The sequence below is a fragment of the Siphateles boraxobius genome, unplaced genomic scaffold (assembly GCF_051911475.1).
Source record: "Siphateles boraxobius isolate OS27281-9 unplaced genomic scaffold, OSU_SipBor_1 41, whole genome shotgun sequence".
NCBI lineage: Eukaryota > Metazoa > Chordata > Actinopteri > Cypriniformes > Leuciscidae > Siphateles > Siphateles boraxobius.
In genome coordinates, this window is record NW_027509042.1 from 36,029,675 (window position 1) to 36,046,682 (window position 17,008).

General features: G+C 37.4%; 1 protein-coding gene across 3 annotated transcripts in view; it reads left to right on the top strand.

Moving 5' to 3' along the window:
• The window catches only part of cacnb4b (calcium channel, voltage-dependent, beta 4b subunit), a 30,244-nt gene extending 24,867 nt beyond the window's left edge, over window positions 1-5,377 (top strand). For all 3 annotated transcript variants that reach the window (XM_077199251.1, XM_077199250.1, XM_077199252.1), the window contains 2 exons: window positions 403-591; window positions 3,224-5,377. In XM_077199251.1, coding sequence (XP_077055366.1) covers window positions 403-591; window positions 3,224-3,508 — 474 coding nt within the window. In that variant the 3' untranslated portion in view covers window positions 3,509-5,377. The remainder of the gene's footprint in view (window positions 1-402; window positions 592-3,223) is intronic.
• Window positions 5,378-17,008: the final 11,631 nt, after the last annotated feature.

The following is a 17,008-nucleotide window of genomic DNA, read 5'->3' on the forward strand; positions in this document are numbered from 1 at the left end:
ACATATGGATGGAAAATACAGAAATTACTCCAGCTTTTCTGCATTTTTGACCTCAGGCGGTTACACTTTATTTCCATAGTCCACTTTAGCTTTAACTAACTATAAGTAACTTTGCAACTAAATGTCAACTAACTCTCACTAGAGTGTTAGTAGACTGTTAGGTTAGGGTTAGTAGAATAAGTTGACTTACTTGCAAAGTAACTTATAGTCAGTAGAATGTCTGTTGGGCACCATTAAAATAAAGTGCTCCAGACAGTCTGCTAATATTCTGCTTGGTAGTTGAAATGTAGTAGCAAAGTTACTTATATTTAGTAAAATGTCTAAAGTGGACTATCGAAATAAAGTCTTGCCCATCACTCTAATACTTTGTCAATATTTTTGAATGTGTTTCCTTTTTAACAGGAGATGTTTGACATCATCTTGGATGAGAATCAGTTGGAAGACGCATGCGAGCACCTGGCGGAGTATCTTGAGGCGTACTGGAAAGCCACCCACACTTCCAGCAGTACCCCACTCAACCCTCTGCTGGGCAGGAACCTCGGCCCTGCTGCCCTGACTCCTTACACTACGTCTGCCATATCCGGCCTGCAGGTGTGCAGTCACACGCACATCACACACACATCACACACAGATGGCTACTTAAAGGGTTAGTTCACACAAAAATGAAAATACTGTCAGTAATTACTCACCCTCATGCTGTTCCAACCCCGTAAGACTTTCGTTCATCTTCGGAACACCAATTAAAATATTTTTGATGAAATCTGAGAGCTGGCTAACTTCTTCATATGGCGCTTTTCCACTGCATGATACGGTATGGTTCGGTTCGGTACGGCACGCTTTGGCGCTTTACCACTGCATGGTACGGTACGGCTCGGCTCGGCATGGCTCACTTGTGGCGTTTTTCCACTGCATGGTACGGTACGGTACGGCTCGCTTCGGCTCGCTTTAAATGGTACCACCTCTGTTGGGGTTCCAAGCGTACCGTAACGATACTAAAATGTGATGTGGAAGCACTGTAGATCACTGATTGGTCAGACAGACAGAATCGTCACTACCAGCGTCATTGTATTTGCAAACCCGCTAGATTTAAATAGCCAGTAACAGCCTCCAATGTTTTAAAACTACTTGCTTGACTTGCTTGAAGAAAAAAACTTCCAAAAAAGAAATGGCTGAATCGTGGTCAGTGGACAAGCAGCGCAGATGTTCCTCTTGTTAGTTGCCGAGGAGCGGATAAACTATAACGATCAGTCATAATCCCACCCACTTTGAAGTGGTACTAACTGCAGTGGAAAAGCAACCGAGCTAAAGCGAACCGAGCCGAGCCGCGCCGAGTCGTACCACGCTGTGGAAAAGCGAAGCGAGCCAAACCGTGCCGCACCGAGCCGAACCGTACTGAGCCGTACCGAGCCGTACCATGCAGTGGAAAAGCGCCAATAGACTTCTAGGCAATTTCATTCTGGCGGTCCGGAAAAGTTAGTAAAACATAGTTAAAATAGTTCAAATGACTACAGTGGCTCGACCTTAGGTTTATCAAACAACTTTTTTTGCGTACAAAAAGTATTCTCGTTGCTTGATAAACTTAAGGTTGAGCCACTGTAGTCACTTGGACTATTTTAACAATGTTTTTACTAACTTTTCCAGACTGGCAGAATGAAATTGCCTAGAAGCCTATGAAGGAGTAAGACAGCTCTCAGATTTCATCAAAAATATCTTAATTGGTGTTCCAAAGATAAACGAAAGTCTTACGGAGTTGGAAAAACATGAGGGTGAGTAATTACTGACAGAATTTTCATTTTTGGGTGAACTAACCCTTTAACACATAGGGCCAGATTTACTAAATGGGGCAAATTACCATGAGAGCACAATTCCAATAAAAGCGCAGATGGGAGTGGAAAGTTCTGCGTGTTTTCTACTGACGACGTGCAAATTAAAGAACACAGATGCAGCTGGATCATTAACATAAAATAAAAAACTGTCCATGCCTTTTCAGCGCTTATTTAGATTTTATTTTCCTCTAAACCACTAGCACTTTCCAAAAATTTAGTTGATCCTTGACGCAATCGCAGGTAGCATCGCAAAGTTGATTCTGCACTAATTTGTCTAATATTTGATGGGTTTTTTTCAAATGTTGTAGATTTAAGTAGCAAATGAGAATCACTAAAATTATTGAATATATTTTGGGACAAAGATCTTCTTAATGATTTTCAGTGTTGTTCAAACTAATTAAGGCAACAGTTTTTCAATAAAGGACGAATATGTAAAACTGGTATTTTGGGTAAAAGGCAGTCCTGGGGTCGAGGCGAAAAGCACAATAATTAACATGATAATAAACAGCTGGCTGGCTTTTCCATTTGTTGACATGACATGGTTAGATTTATATGGTAAATATCATATATTAAGTGCCCACCTTAGAGGTAATCACCATATTTATAAACAAACCATCATATTTAAAAATATGAAATCAATCATACCGTATAATAAAATAGACCGCATTTTTTTACAGTGTGTTCAGGGGACAGGCAGCTAGCGGATAGTGAGGAGATGTTTGCTGTATGTGACAAAAAAAATGTTTTGGCCTAAAATACGTGTGACATCGCTTAGAGCACCTTTAATAATTCCTGCTTTCAGAATCTTTTTGAAATAATTTTGTATTTTTGTAAATTCTGTATTTTTATAATATATTTTTATATTAACATATTTTAATGACAGTATATTTAAAATTAATTGTTTTATTTATTAAAATACACAGAAAATAGTACAAACTTTGCTAAAGTGGTCGTTTTGAACAAGTATTAACTGAGACATTATTCAAAACATATTATTTTACATAATGCATTTCTATAAATAATGTTGGCCTTTTGCCCCATGCTGGTGAGCCCTTCATTTACTCACCCTCAAGATGTTCCAAACCTGCTTTCTTCTGCTGAACACAAAAGAAGGTATTTTGAAGAATGTCGGTAACCGAATGTCTGAATTATTTTATCCATACTATGGAAGTCAATGATGTCCATCAACTGTTTGGTTAACGACATTCTTCCAATTATCTTCTTTTAGAATTCCCTTTGTGTTGTGAGCATAAATAGTGTTTTTTTAATATATAGGGTACAATGGGGCTAAAGGCACACCTTTAGTTGCTTTTCACTACTCCCATTTTCATTTTTGGGTGAACTATCCCTTTTAGTATCAGTGCTGGCTCTTACGTTATTTGGTACTTGTACATCAGAATCAACAGGGACAAAAAACACGGCACGCCAACCACACCGGGGACAACTCCACCCCCAACGAACGGCGAAACCTGATGACCTCAGATGAGAACTACCACAACGAGCGAGCGCACAAGGGACGGAACCGGGGCTCCTCTGGCTCTCAGCACGGCGGCAGCGGTCGAGACCACCACTACATGGAAGAGCAGCAGGGCTACCAGGACCCCTACCAGGACACCTACAAACCCCACCGCAACCGCAGTTCCCCAGGCAGCTACAGCCAGGACTCACGACACCGGCTCTGAGCCACCCTTCCCCGTTTCGTCCTCCAAGCCTGAGCCACAGAGCCACCGAGCCAAGATGGCTTCTGTCCACAATTGTATACATCTTCCATTATGTTTTCCTTTTGTTAGGGTCTCTTGAGCTACAAAGCAGAAACTGTTTAGCCCCTCCTGAACCTTCGTCATCTGACCAAAGCCTGCATTTCCACCTGCTTATTCGAGCCTCAATGTGTCTGCTGGGGAAAGAGGACCTTTTAACATGCAATTGGAGACAGTTGTTATGCTTTCACATGTTAATATGCTTGTTGACTTTTCGTTTTGTGTATTCTGTTGCAAAAAGGCAGGTTTTCCTTCTTCCAAGCAACCATTTAACTTCAGAATGGAATTGAATGATTGGTTGGCCCTTAAAAGCAAATATTCTGTGAAGCTAGCAATAGCAGAGAATCTGAGAGTTTCAAAGGGTGTATGCAGGATCCCTGAAAACCGAATAAGGAGCTCAGTTAGTCTTTATGTCATTATTGCCAGCATGTTACCTGACCGCATGATTCCCTTGTCATTAGTGCATAACTTGAACGGACAGACCAGTAAGCAGGACCCAGAGAAAGTGGCTGCCAAACTTGAAAATTTCGATTATAATGTAACACAAACCTACTGCCAGCTGTCTTTTTTTTTTCAGAAAATGGAATCTTAAATACAATGATCTTTGGAGTTTTCCAAAGCCTCGAAATCTTAGGCGGAGGAATTTCCACACAACTTCTGCCGTAAACAGCAGGAATCTCAGATTCAGCCACAGACAGCCACTCATCTGTGCAGTTTAGCATGACACACTGCATCCAGTGCCATGGACTCGTTTCTTGCAAGGCATTCATTTCCAGTTAGGAAGACAGCTTAAAGGGATGCATAACATAGGAACTCTGAAAAACAAAAATGTCGCTGGGATCTAGTCCTCAGTAGAGTTAGCAAGACTTTTTATGATTCATTTCCATAATTTAAAAGCAGACATTATGGCACTTTTGTACATTGTAATTTAAGTAGATCCATCTTTTCTCTAAAAAATACCATCAAAGACCTCAACACTAAATGTTGGTTGAAAAGGTTAGTTTAGTTCTGATTCTTTAGGAGTGACTGGCACCTGTTCTCCACCCTGTCAACTGGAGCAGCCGCCGTCCATATCTCAAATACTTGCAAACTAAACCCGCAAAGTGTCGTTTTTCTGATCATACGTTTTCAGGGTGAAAGGGACTGGCCAAGGACAAGTAGATCCTCAAATGGAAGCAGTTCACACCTGGACCTGAAACTTACAGACACAAGGCCTTGGTAAACCATGGATTTCCTTGCCTGCATATTCTCGCCTTATTGATTTATGCTAGTTTGTGCATTTTCAAAAGAATACATTTTAAAGAAAAAATAAACTCTGAAAAACGAAGGGCCGCAACGAGTACATTCTGTATGCATTTGTCTATGAGCATGCTTCTCTGTTAATTATATAATGAGGATGAATGAACATGAGGAATTTGGCAGTCGATGCCAAAAGTGGACTAAACTAAAAATCTGAAATCTCTGAATTTGCTGCCTGAGACAATCAGATGGAACTTCTCTGTAAAACCGGAACGTTGTTCATCCCTTCCCATCATCCTGCTCTCTCCCGTTTCACAGCAGCTTCATCTGAGCTCCAGATAAAAGAATAAAAATGTGTCAATTTTTTCATTCTTTTTTTGTGAAAGTTGAAAATTGAAGATGGAAATGCAAAATTGCATGCATATCATTTTAATTTATTACAAATTTGAAAGAAAAAATGTTTTATGGAATATAATTGTGTAAAAGGCAAATCTAGCAGTATTTAAGTTCTTTTACAAAAAAGAAAAGAAGAAAAAATAAATGGTCATTTTGAAACTGTCATATTTATTTATTCATTTTAGATTTTTTTAACCCCTTGGTTTATTGGTATCTCAAAGGCCATGGTAAGGATATAGAATGATGAGTGACTATTAAGCTGGTGCATTTTGAAAAGCTTATTTTAAAATACATTTCTTTATGGTTTAAAAAGTGTCAATACTGCATTGTACCATCTCAAGGTACTAATATACAATAAGCTATATGACAGTTTACGGTGTTGTTTTTGTTTTTAAAGTCATATTGTCTATATTTTTGTTAACTGTACAAAATCATTGTAACGGGATTGACAGCTTGCACCTTACAAAAAGACAAATTGATATGAACCAGATATTGTAAGCCTACAACAACCAAGGAAAGCGATTTGCCTTATTATTATTTGCATTATCCCCCTCTCCCTCAAAAGAATCCTTAGCTTCGGCTGTCCTGCCTCCAGATGGATTTTGTTTTTTATTTGGACTCCGAATTTAATTAGTTTAATTTATTTATCGTAATTTTAAAAACCCTTTGATCTAAATGCTTGTTTAAATGTATTCTAAAATAATAAATATTAGGTTATAATTTGTAAAATATGCAAATATAAAATGATAGCCTACAGAAAAAAAAATGTTGGGACGGATAGTTAAGGAACAGAAGCCAACTAGAGAAACCATCTAGGCCAGGATGCACCTCAAGAGGTTGGTTGAGAGAATCGTATAGGTGTATTTACACTAGTTCCACATTCGACCGCTCCAGACACGTCGCCGCGTGTGCCATCTTGGAAAGGTCAACGTTTCAGTTTCTGTCCTCACAGTAAAAATCGATGAGCTTGTATAATAACATCTCAACATTAAACAGCTTCTGGTTTTAAAAACCGCGGACATTTATATTCCTGAAGAAATTGGATAACCTTTCACAGGTGAGAATGTTTTGTTTTCTGTTTTTATTGCTAGCTATATTAACTCAATATACTTAGGCTTTTGGTTACTTTTTAACGTCGATTTAGCTATAACGCCGCCGTCGTGTATTGTGTTAGTTTAGTAAAAGCATCCGCCGAAGTCGAAGCAGCTATAGGTTGCAGAGGCACAATCAACTTGCTCTCGAGGGTTCACGGACCGGATTTGACCGTTCCAATATGGTGGATGGCTTTAGCATTAATAGAAACAGCTGCTAGTAATGAGGAATCTATATGTATATGGAGAGAATGTCCAGTGTGCAGAACTGTAATCTACACACAAGATGGCGACTTTGAGTAAGAATTAAACTATTTGAATACTTACAAAACTTCTATTTTAGACGACTTTATCATTCATCTAAAATGTTGGAAAATGTTAGCAACAAAAAAATGTGTCCAACCTTTGGATTGGAAGTTTATAGAAGCAGTGGCTTTCTGACAAGCAAATCATGCACACTTCTCAAAAAAATCCATTCTTGTTTCGAACAGTAGGCAGCAGTGTTGTCTTGAATGTCACTGATGTACCTCTCCCCTATTAGCAACCTTTTCTCCTCCCTCTCAACCTATTTCCCTCCCCTTCCTCTAAAATCTAGATTAAAGGCACTTTGTAGTTGTAGCATGCTTTAAAGAGACTCTGTTGGACAGAATGTTCCCTCTGTGGATCACACAGAACCCAGATATTCTAACATTTCTAATATATATATATATATATATATATATATATATATATATATATATATATATATATATATATATATATTATTACTTCAATATTAATGACTTTGGTTCATCCAGCCTGTTGTTCATCAGTCTGACAGAAAAATCTAACTTTTTGGGAATGCAGAAAACAGTTATGGATATCCCGTTGAAGGGGTTATCTGGCTAAAAAGTTAATTATAGTTCTCTGACTCCAGATTTTCTTAATAGGGTTGGTCATCTGAGGAAAATAACAAAAGCACTTTGTAGACAATCTGCTGTTTAATGCACAACACTTTGAAATAAGTGCTTTTGGCTTTGCTGATGACATCAACATCTTTTTAAGGAAAGTGCTCTTTGTGGTTGCCAGGCAACGTTTAATTTTCTCTCTTCAATGAATGAAATGATAAGTGCTCACATTAGAAATGGCCACATGCTTTTATAATAATAGGCAATAACATTGGTGGTGTTGGGAAATATTAATTAAAATTTTACCTGCAATTAACTTGTATGTTTTACCTCATAAAAGAAGTATATTTAAACAATAACAACATATGAGAGGTGTGCATGAGAGGCTGTAAACAATAACAACATGTGAGAGGTGTACATGAGAGGCTGTATGTAATGCCTGCTAGCCCTTTAGCCATGACTGTATTCACAATAGAAGAGCCTTGAGTGCCTTTGTTGCTTCTAACTTCAGACTATTTAACGGTGGTGTATAATCTGCCAACTAAACAAAACTAATTATCCGCTACAGTGAACAGGTCAAAGATGTTTCTAATGGCATTTGACAAGATAGGTATGCTATAGACAAATCAGTTTTATAATAAATGTTTTTGAGGATTCTAGAACGGGCAAATGACGTGCAAAACATGGAGGGGTGCTTACATAGAACTAACTCTTTTTTTGTTGGCAAAGACAGCATAAACATTACATAAGCTGAGTTGCCTCCTCTCACTGACATTGGCCCGAGGGAATGCTCATCCATCATCAAAAAACATCTAGCCTTACTTACTGGGCTGCAGACTGGAACATGCTCTGCGTGGATCCATCGAAATCTGATATTTTTAGCACAGAGCTCTCTAAAAATTAAGTCAAAAGTGAGAGATTGATTTTCGTGGATCTTTTTGATCAATATAATATAGTCTAACATGGGAGGTGGGGTTCAGTGTGAAGCCGAGTTATATTTTAATGCTGCCTACAGGCTCTATAGAGATGGCAGTACAGCAACATAAGCACAGATGGTCACACATTTGGGTTTCATGATGAGTCCAGTCACCTCAACATGAGCGTGAAAAAAATGAAGCCTGTTACCACATGTCCAGCCTCTTTTTCTGCCTGCTTTACTAAGCTCAGAGTTCTACAAAGAATGTAGAATACTGGTCATATAGAGCGTATGCTCCAGAGAAACAAGCTCGCAGCCATCTTTAGAATTTTGCCTTTGAACTTCCGTTCTTACACCCTGGGATAAGTTGGCCCTCTACCTGGGGGTAAGAACCCTCCACCCCCTCTAAAATACCAAATCAACTATTCTATTTAAATTTGAATTTTGACAATTTAGTTGAATAATTGAATAGCCAATGACAGTCAAAGGAGAATCCCAGGAAAAGAGATTCATCTGAAAGGTAAAATTATTCTGTGACTTATATAGGCAATATTTACATATTTAACTGCCCATTTTTTTAAAATAAATATATATCATAATAATAACACTATGAATGCAACTAACATAAAGGTTTCAATGAAAGTGAAGATGTCTGATGATTAAATTATGAGAACGTCTTTACAGCTCAAATAATATACATGTTTAAACAGAAAACAGCATGTATTTGAGAATTCCAGAATCGTCAGCAAGCTGTTTTAAATTCCTTCTTCTGTGAGAATATTAGATTACTGATATTAAACTATATGCTTATACCGTACTGAATCTAGATAAGACAAATTTGGTATTTATGTAAATTTTAACCAAAAATCTTTCTTGTAAACTTTACATGATGTATTAAATGCTTCACAATTCTGTTTTTAAATCCTTTACAAATCGGCCTAATGTTCTTCCATAGAAATTGCCTCTATGACCTTGATTTTGCTTCTTTTTTAAAGAAAATGGGGGATGAGTGATATTTCATAATCAACATTATGCCACATTTGCGCTTAACTTGTATTTTCCTTTGAATTAAAAACAGGCTAAAACCTAAACCTGAGACCTGCAATTCACAATAGATGAATATTTTAACGTTTAAAGTTCACCCATTAGAATTTGCTGTGTTAACATGTTTCAAGTCTGTGTAAATAATAAGCCTATGTGCAGTGAAGCAGGTAGACAATCAACATGCATTCTTCCACTAGACTCAATGTGTGATAACATTTCAGTCAATCCAAATAATAAAATTGTGGTCATTCAAGACCAAATGTGTCCATTTAATGACCACTTACATCAGCTGCAGGTCAGTGACTGCAATCTCTCTTGCTCGAGTATAGTGTCAGCCAATGATTATCTTTATCTCTAATTGCAGTAGGTGATAGGATTACTGACCTTCCATCCAAGCCATCACAGTGATTGAATATTCAATGATGAAGTTGAAATGGTTGACCCCCTGATCCCGGATAACCATAATCGGTATGCGTGTTTTTTTGCTGAAGGCATGGTCTAAAGGTCAGTGGAAATTTGACAGCATGCTGATGGCTGTCTATTTTTTTAAGACAGGATGTCTACTTTTTTATTGTACTCCTTTATTGTCATGTTTCCTTATTTTTAATGTTTAAATGGTTATAACTTTCAGCATTGAACTGCACTATCATCTCTTACGGGTAACAAAACTTTCCGAGAACTTTAAATAAACAGTATTTGTTGTATAACAAAGCACTCATGACATACTCGATCAGACATAATGTGTTCTTTGTGAGTAGAACATGTTTAAGACCTTTACAGGCCAATCACTGCCGTCTTTTATCAGAGGTGACAGTAACATCACCTCACCACAACTTCTCGCCTTCATTGAAAAGGTCACTTAACTGTAGACAGTATTCTTTTTTAGATTTTTTTTTCTTCGTTTTTGTTCCTCCTCTTCTTCCTGATCCACGTTCCTATTTTTTATTTCTCTCGTAGTGTGGAGAATAATGCGGAACTGACATTTTCAGCAGCTTGCTCTGTTTCTTCCACCACATTGTAAAAAGATCAAATAGCAACATCAAAACAACTTTGCGTCACTGGAGCCCTGGCAGGTTATTGTGAAATGCCATCCGTCATCAGGGGCACACTGGTGGAGTGTGGTGAGGAACTTGTAATAGGTGCCCTGTGCCAAGAGAAGATTCCTAACAGAGGTGTTATATATGGCTTTCATTAAAAAAAACAGTTGTGACTAATTATATTTAACAGACTTCTTAATGTGATTACAGACTGGCATACTGTTTGGAATAAAGACATAACTTTAACAATAACAGTAGGGTATATTCTAAAAATAATTTTTTAACAATTTACAATACTGGTTGCACTAATATGCATTAATTCATGCTTAATGCACAGATAATCACATGTTGATGTAAGACTCATGAAGAACTAGACCATTTATTGATGATTACTGCATCAGCAATTAATATTGATTCTATGTGATTAATAGATTAAGTAATATATGAATGGTCAATTTATGAATTCCTTAATAACAAATATATTAACTAATAAAGTTAATTACCACAATTGGTCAAAGCTTTGTACTTCAGCTTCCAGTTGTCTGCTTTAGTTAATCATTAGCTATTTGCAAAGGTATCATTGTTATGATGGTAACACTTTAGTTTAGGGTCCAATTCTCACTATTAACTGTTTGCTTATTACCATGGATATTACTAGGATATTGACTGTTTATTACTTATAAAGCACATGTTAATGGCTTATTCTGCATGATGACCATATTCTACATCCATTAATCCTACCCAATACCTAAACTTAACAACGACCTTATTAAATAAGCAGTAATTAGGAGTTTATTCAGGCAAAAGTCATAGTTATAATTAGTTAATAGTGAGAATTGAACCCTAATCTAAAGTGTGACCATTATGACTTTACTTGTTGAGGCACATGACTATTAACTAATTGTTCAATTATTTTGGATTTGACATCCACACTAAGCCATGGATTTCAATTTCCAGCCCTATTCAACCAGGTTTCCACTGTGCGAGATGAACTTGTGCCCGGGCACTGCTATTTCATTACAAGCTTTCATTACAACTTTAGGTACCTAGGATTGCGCCTGCAAACTGACGGTGGTATATATCAAAACTTTCCCACTGTAGGGCCGAACAGTTCTAAGAACGGTTAGGAACAGTTACGGTAATTTTTCCACTTGAACCTGGTTTGGCACAGTGCGATTACAGAACGCTCTCGCCGAATTCTCGACTGACGCTTTTGTAAAACATTCCTAAGAGCCCCACATTGGATAATTAAACCATATCCGTACTGACTAGGCCGGATCGACACGGTATGGAGTCGTTAAGCAATGAAAACGGTTTGGTCCGGCAGTGGAAATGTGGCTATTACGAAGTGCGTAATGGATGTGCTGGAAAAGAATAAGCCTATACATACCAATTATACCAATTCCGTGAACAGCAAAGAGTAATGTCACATGTTGTGATCTGGTAATTAATTTAATTTAAATGCAACATGGCATGAACACATCATTAATAGTCTTTGAAAGTATTCTCAAGAACACAATGGTATCTATACAAGGTATAAGTTCACATAGGCATGGTTGCCAGACTTTCAGAAACCACTAAACGCAAAGGAGACCGCAAGACATTCATTGTGCACTGTATGTTAATTAAAAAGAAACACATTTGATTGCTTTGCAGTTTTAGTGGCCACAGTTGACACACTTTATCTATTGCAGACTTGCTTAAATACAGTAAGTGCTGATATATAGTACAACATCACACATTACACTGTCTTTGGCTTAATAATTGTCCTACTGGTAGCTCTCAACTAGGTGAAGAGGGCAGTGGTTTAACTTTGTGTGTGTTACATGAGAGACAGGAAACAAGAGAGACACATAACTTATAGCTAATACGTGGCAATCAAATCAAATCGATCGAGTTGGGGTCCCTTTACTTTTAAAATACTATTAAAATGTCTGTAACCATTAAGAATAGTAATTTTTGCCTGCCCTAGTTATTTTAATTACTAAAACATTTAATTGTGCTCTTAACACATATTATTCCCACATTAACAAATGTTACATTTCACATTGTGCCACAGGAAATAACATGAATTTACAAAATTGAGAAATGACTACATTCGTCAGGTTTATTGAACTATTGAGGGCTGTTACCAGAAAATTATCAAATCAAAAATATAATTTGATCAATAAATTCAAATCAACATGTGGTCTCAAACTACAGTATACCACAAGTGACAATTTAGACCAAATCTACAGCCAGCTATGTTAATTGCAGCCCTGTTACTCAATATGGGAAGTTTAGAATTTATTAAAACTAACAGATTTATTAGGATTTACTTAGGATTTACTTATTTTTATTCCTAGAGAATAATGAAGTCTCACTAATCAAGATATTGACTCCTAATGTCCCAATATGTTGGTAGCACGATTGAAAAAATTGCTGCTCATAAAATTAAACAACAAATAAAATTTAGTTTCACATCCTGAGGTGGATGAACAATATGTTTAAGCATTTCTTTTTGAACACAATTTGTGTTTGTATGTGGTTTTGTCTGTCTGCATGTGTTGAACTCCCATGTCTCTTATGCTCCAGTTACCCCGAAGCTTGCTTAAAGCAAGCAGGCACAGCAGTCGTTCAAACACATCGGGACGGCAGCTGGCCTACTTTTGGTTTAGTCTATTAGCCAAAGCTGAGTCCCCACACACTCAATCAGCTGCATATTGGGACAAAGGTTTGGGGGAAGGGGTTGATGTTTCTAACAGAGGCTCTAACTCTTTTGGGGTAGCTGTTGGCCCTCCTGAGCTCCTGATCTCACTCTAAACACTGCTGGAGCCCTTCAGGCTTAATGTGTTTACTTGCATTTCCTACACCTACCTCATACTCCTCCCCCAGGCAGCCAACAGTCTCCCGCCCCAGCCAACACGGTGCCCTCCTCAGCTTCATCAGCATGCGTGAAAACCAGCAGCTCCGAACACAAGACCATTGGTGAGGGTGTAAATGGATTCAAATAGAGGCATGACAAAGGAGATGGTGTGAAGAGACCGCCTCTGAATCACCGGTCCAAGAGAGGCAGACAGAACTGGAGTGATAGACAAGTGAGAGGTTGTATTGGCCATTGAAAAATATTGTGTTTTTACCAAAAACAGCCTTCCGGAAACGGCAGTCAATAGAATTACGCTATAAGTGATGACACAACTAGGACATGTCTCATGCAGTTTATTTTAGTCGTCGCAGAGGAACTTTCACAGAAAGCCCACACATCTATATTCTTGAACTAAACTGACATGCATTATATCTATTTTATATTATATTTCAAAGGAGTTTTTATTGCAGATTGCTTTGAACGTTTGCTATTTCTTTTGTCTCCATGAAGCTATTTTTGCTTTGTGGGTCACCCTGACTCTTGAAAATCTAGTATTTTAGTATTTGCGTGAGTCAGCTCTGTTCTCTTTTGCTCTTTCCTCTCTCTCTCTCTCTCTCTCATGACCAAGGTATCTCCATGGCTACAGGATCCTCGGAGGTTCAGGTTGCAGAAGTGGGTGTGTGGGTAGGTGTTAGCTGTGGTAAATGAGCTTGAGCAGAAGCATTGAAAATGCAGAAGATCACAGTGAAGTGAACATAAATTTGCTTGATTCAGAGTCTTTTAGCAACTCCTCTCAACTCATCTAACTCCTCTGTTTTAAATGAACGTGACAGAAATGTAAAATCCTGAATGAAAGGGAAAGAGACAAAAAGTGAGGGGATGTCTGCACTAACTGGAATAGAAAGAAACTTTTTACAAAGTCTCTTAGCCAAAACTTCAACCACTCGAGACATTACAAATGAAATTATAAAATTTGTACTTTTAGGCTTATGCATTTATCAGATGCTTTTAACCAAAGTGACTTACAATAGAGGAACATAAGCAACTGTTCACAGAGCCAACAACATTCATACTAAGCAAGGTTTATTAGACAGATTAAGAAAACAAACCAGATCAGACCAGAGAAATGCAGAAAAGAAAATATACATGCATTGGTTTGTATATACATTCTTTGGATTTTCATAAAGTAAAACATTCCTGTCATGACAACTCTGTTTGGCATGGTAATGGATATGACAATGTTGATATGATTGGTCTTGGCGGAATAGATCTGCTACACTGCTGATGTTGCTTGTAGCGCCAGTAATGGGACTTGCTACTGCTAGTACATGACACGCTGCCTTAAGTAAGACAAAAAGTGCTGCTTTAAAATATACATGAACACATGAATTACCCGTAGCAGATCTATACAGATGGAGGGTTTATGAAAGCACACTGCAACTGCTACAGCAAATGCTGACTAATTTGAAGTTTGAGCAGCGAGGTTATTGGCTACTGATACAGCAAGAACCAATCAGCTGTGCCCTATATATAGAGAATTATGGGATTGAGTTAAGGATCTGCCAGCACTATCTAGAGTTTCATGACAGAATGTTGTCTTTCACAGATACACTGTAATAAAAATGATATGATAAAGAAGTTATGACAACATGTTTTTACATTGCTTTAACTCATCAAAATCAGTTAAGCAATTTTCTACTTTTTTATGTTATACGAGATTTAACTAATTTTTTTAAGTCAGTTTAATGTAATTTAAGTTGAAATGACTTAAACATCCAAGTTAATTGTATTCAATTTAAGGCAGCAACTTTTTTTACAGTATATGATTACTTGATTACTAGTTTGTTTTTTTGATGCACCCATATTTTATCTGTCCCATACATGTAATCATTTTTACTGTTAGACATTTGTGATGCATTTACTTGATTAAATGCTCCCATATCCCTTTACACACATTCACATTACCACGCTCCTCCGTCAGCAATCAAAGGGAGATTTTCGAAATTACAGCTTTGAATGAAAAGAGATCGTTCCCTTCAATTACAGGGAGTAACAGGCAATCACAGGTTTGATGTATCCTGTATAGTATGACACACCAGGGACTGTGAAATGAATTTAGCTCTTCCCGAAGAAGAAAACAAACACTGTGACTCACACCAAGCACAGCAGCAGATCAAGGCTCTGTAACATATTAACAGTCAATTAATAACATACTGCTTTTTCGATCTGAGACAAAAAATAGTTCAACCTCACCATGAGTCAAAGATGAACGTTCATGAACAGAAAGCCTATGACTCAACAGAAATGTGAAGCTGCTTTGGCTACATTGTACAGAAGAAGCAGATACGTTCAGTACTGCAGCATTTCAATTGAATTTAGAGCATATTGTTATATAATAGAAGCGTTTGAGAGCTATATTTAGAGTGGGCTTGCAGCAAGTCGCGTGGAACGCTGATGAAAGCTATGGCAACCTGTTTAATTTCAGGTTATGAGGAGCACTATCACTCACTTTAATGAAGCTGTTCATCAAGTTCATTGACAAGGATATCAGCCCTCAAGGAAAAGCCAGTTATTGATGGTTTTGTCTATATTTAAAAAAAATGCTTATTTTGTAATGAAAGTAGCGACATATCTTTTTTTTCTATTTTGTGATGTACATCCGAGTGAAATGGATTATTGATAAAAGAAAGAAAAGTGGGGTGGGGACTTGGTTCTATTCATCGGATAAGGCAGATCTGAATGAGTGCTTGTAGTCAATTGTAAGAAAGGGCGGGGTTTAAGCAGGCTAAATGATTGGAGAAGTCTGGCATACATCACCAGAAAGAAACCTGTTGTTTTACTGAAAGATTGAGTTATGATAACACAATCTCATGTCAATTCTTAACTATTTTTAATTTTGCTGAATTGGTGGCTAATTTGCATGGATTACAATACAAATACAATTACAGTACAATCTCATTCAAACTTTTCTGTGTGAACTGTTATGTTTTGGGGTAGGCCTTGATGTTTACTTTTTTCCAAAAAGTTGAATGCTTTCGAATCATATGAATTCATACAAAATCATTACCTCATAATAATAGTTATGTTTTGGAGTGAAATTAGGATGGATATTTAAATTAAAAAAATGACAAGTTCAAAAAAATGAAAATAACAAAGATGAAGGGGGAATTTTCATTTCATGCCGACTTTAAGAATCACAGTTGAGAGGCAACAAGCAACACCAAAGCTTTCATGAAATGAGCCACGGTGACATTTTGTCCTGACTTGTTTCATAGAAGATGAGGTTTATGGGATTTGTAACATATCTCCTTGATAAAAGTTTTAGTTTTGCCAACTCTATGTTCATGTGTTACTGTTACAACCTAAGTTGTATAGACACATCAAATGAGTGATTGCTTACTTTCCACTGTTTTTGTATTTGTGTGTGTGTGCGTGCGTGGTGTGTGTGTGTGTGTGTGTGTGTGTGTGTGTGTGTGTGTGTGTGTGTGTGTGTGTGTGTGTGTGTGTGTGTGTGTGTGTGTGTGTGTGTGTGTGTGTGTGTGTGTGTGTGTGTGTGTGTGTGTGTGTGTGTGCACGTGAGAGAGAGAGAGAGAGAGAGAGAGAGAGAGAGAGAGAGAGAGAGGCTAAAAGATGACTCACCTATTTACAGAGGGGTGTAAAAATCATGTTGCCATTGATGCAGGAGTGTGTACCATATTTCATTCTCACATTCATTCACACATTTTGTCTAATAAACCATATTAGTTAACAAGTTATACAATTATACCCTACAATTACATGAAAATGTATGTGAACCTACATGTTAGCTGACACTAAACTCCAGATTTTGAAGGTTTTGAAAAAGCTGTTAGCAACACTCTTTCTACCCTGCACTGTGAATGTTTAAAAAAAATATATATATATATTAAATTAATTGCTTGAGAAGACTGTGTTTGTTAGTTTTTGGGAATCTGGATTTAGAGATTTCCAG